Below are 936 nucleotides of genomic sequence, written 5' to 3'. Positions count from 1 at the left end.
AGGCGGCAAAGGCGAGAATATGGCGAGTGTGGAGTGTGGGGTGAGGGAGAAGGGGGGGGGGGGGGGGCAACCAACTAAATAACCTGTCAAGGTAATACACGAGACACGCTGCAAGGGGAGCACAGGAAGCCCTTCGCACGGAGGTGCCAACACCCTTTTTTATACCCCCACCCCTGAAAACAAAACAAAACAACACAACCCATCTTAGAGGGGGCTGGCTTCACCTGGGATTTGGTCTGTGGGCAGGTTTCTGGCTGGGACAGGTCCTGGCTGCGCAGGAGGGGGGCGAGTAGCAGCTTGCCTTGAGGGAGGAGGGTTACAGCGGAACCGTTGACCACGTCGCCTCTCCCCTTCCCCGTCACCCCAAAACAGGGGCAGGGAAAGGGACATTTCACACCCTGAGGACAGTCACTAGGCTAAGAGGAGTCTCCTACGCTGACTCCGATGTACATCAGGACAGGACTTCACTACGGGGAAAGGTTTTTAAAAAAACTAAACACTTCAAGTATATTTTTTTTAGTGATTTAAGGTCTCTTCCCCCTGCTGCTGCTGCGCTGGGTGGTGTTTAGCAACCTACATCCACTCTAGGGACAAGGAGAACATCGCAAGCGATGGCTGGTCTAACGCGAGGGGTGAGGGGAGCGGAGGGGAAGGGGGAAGGAAGGTGGTTGCTGGTTGGAGTCAGTCGTTCAGGGAACCGGCACCACGCGCATGGTGTTGGTGTAGCCCGAGCCGGGGCGCCAGCCCGTCAGTACGATGACCAGGTCGCCGCTCTTGAAGAACCCACGCGCTTTGCCTAGGAGAGAAGAGAGGGAGGTGTCGGAGCTCGGGGCCCACTGCCGTCAGCTTGCCGCAGGGGGAACATCGCTTGTCACCCACTCCCCACGCCTCCAAGGCGCCAGGGGCAGCCTGTCCCAGGGCAGCCGCGGCTCCGGG

General features: G+C 59.0%; 1 protein-coding gene across 2 annotated transcripts in view; it reads right to left on the bottom strand.

Annotated features, from left to right (window-relative positions):
- Positions 1-510: 510 nt before the first annotated feature.
- PKM (pyruvate kinase, muscle) overlaps positions 511-936 on the bottom strand; it is a 16,384-nt gene continuing 15,958 nt past the window's right edge. For both annotated transcript variants that reach the window (XM_019471964.1, XM_019471965.1), the window contains exon 10: positions 511-796. In XM_019471964.1, the coding sequence (XP_019327509.1) occupies positions 690-796 (107 nt within the window). In that variant the 3' untranslated portion in view covers positions 511-689. The remainder of the gene's footprint in view (positions 797-936) is intronic.

This window comes from Aptenodytes forsteri, unplaced genomic scaffold, assembly GCF_000699145.1.
Source record: "Aptenodytes forsteri isolate BGI_AS27 unplaced genomic scaffold, ASM69914v1 Scaffold258, whole genome shotgun sequence".
Classification (NCBI taxonomy): domain Eukaryota; kingdom Metazoa; phylum Chordata; class Aves; order Sphenisciformes; family Spheniscidae; genus Aptenodytes; species Aptenodytes forsteri.
The sequence above is the reverse complement of the archived record's forward strand: the minus strand, read 5'-3'. Positions and strand labels throughout refer to the sequence as shown.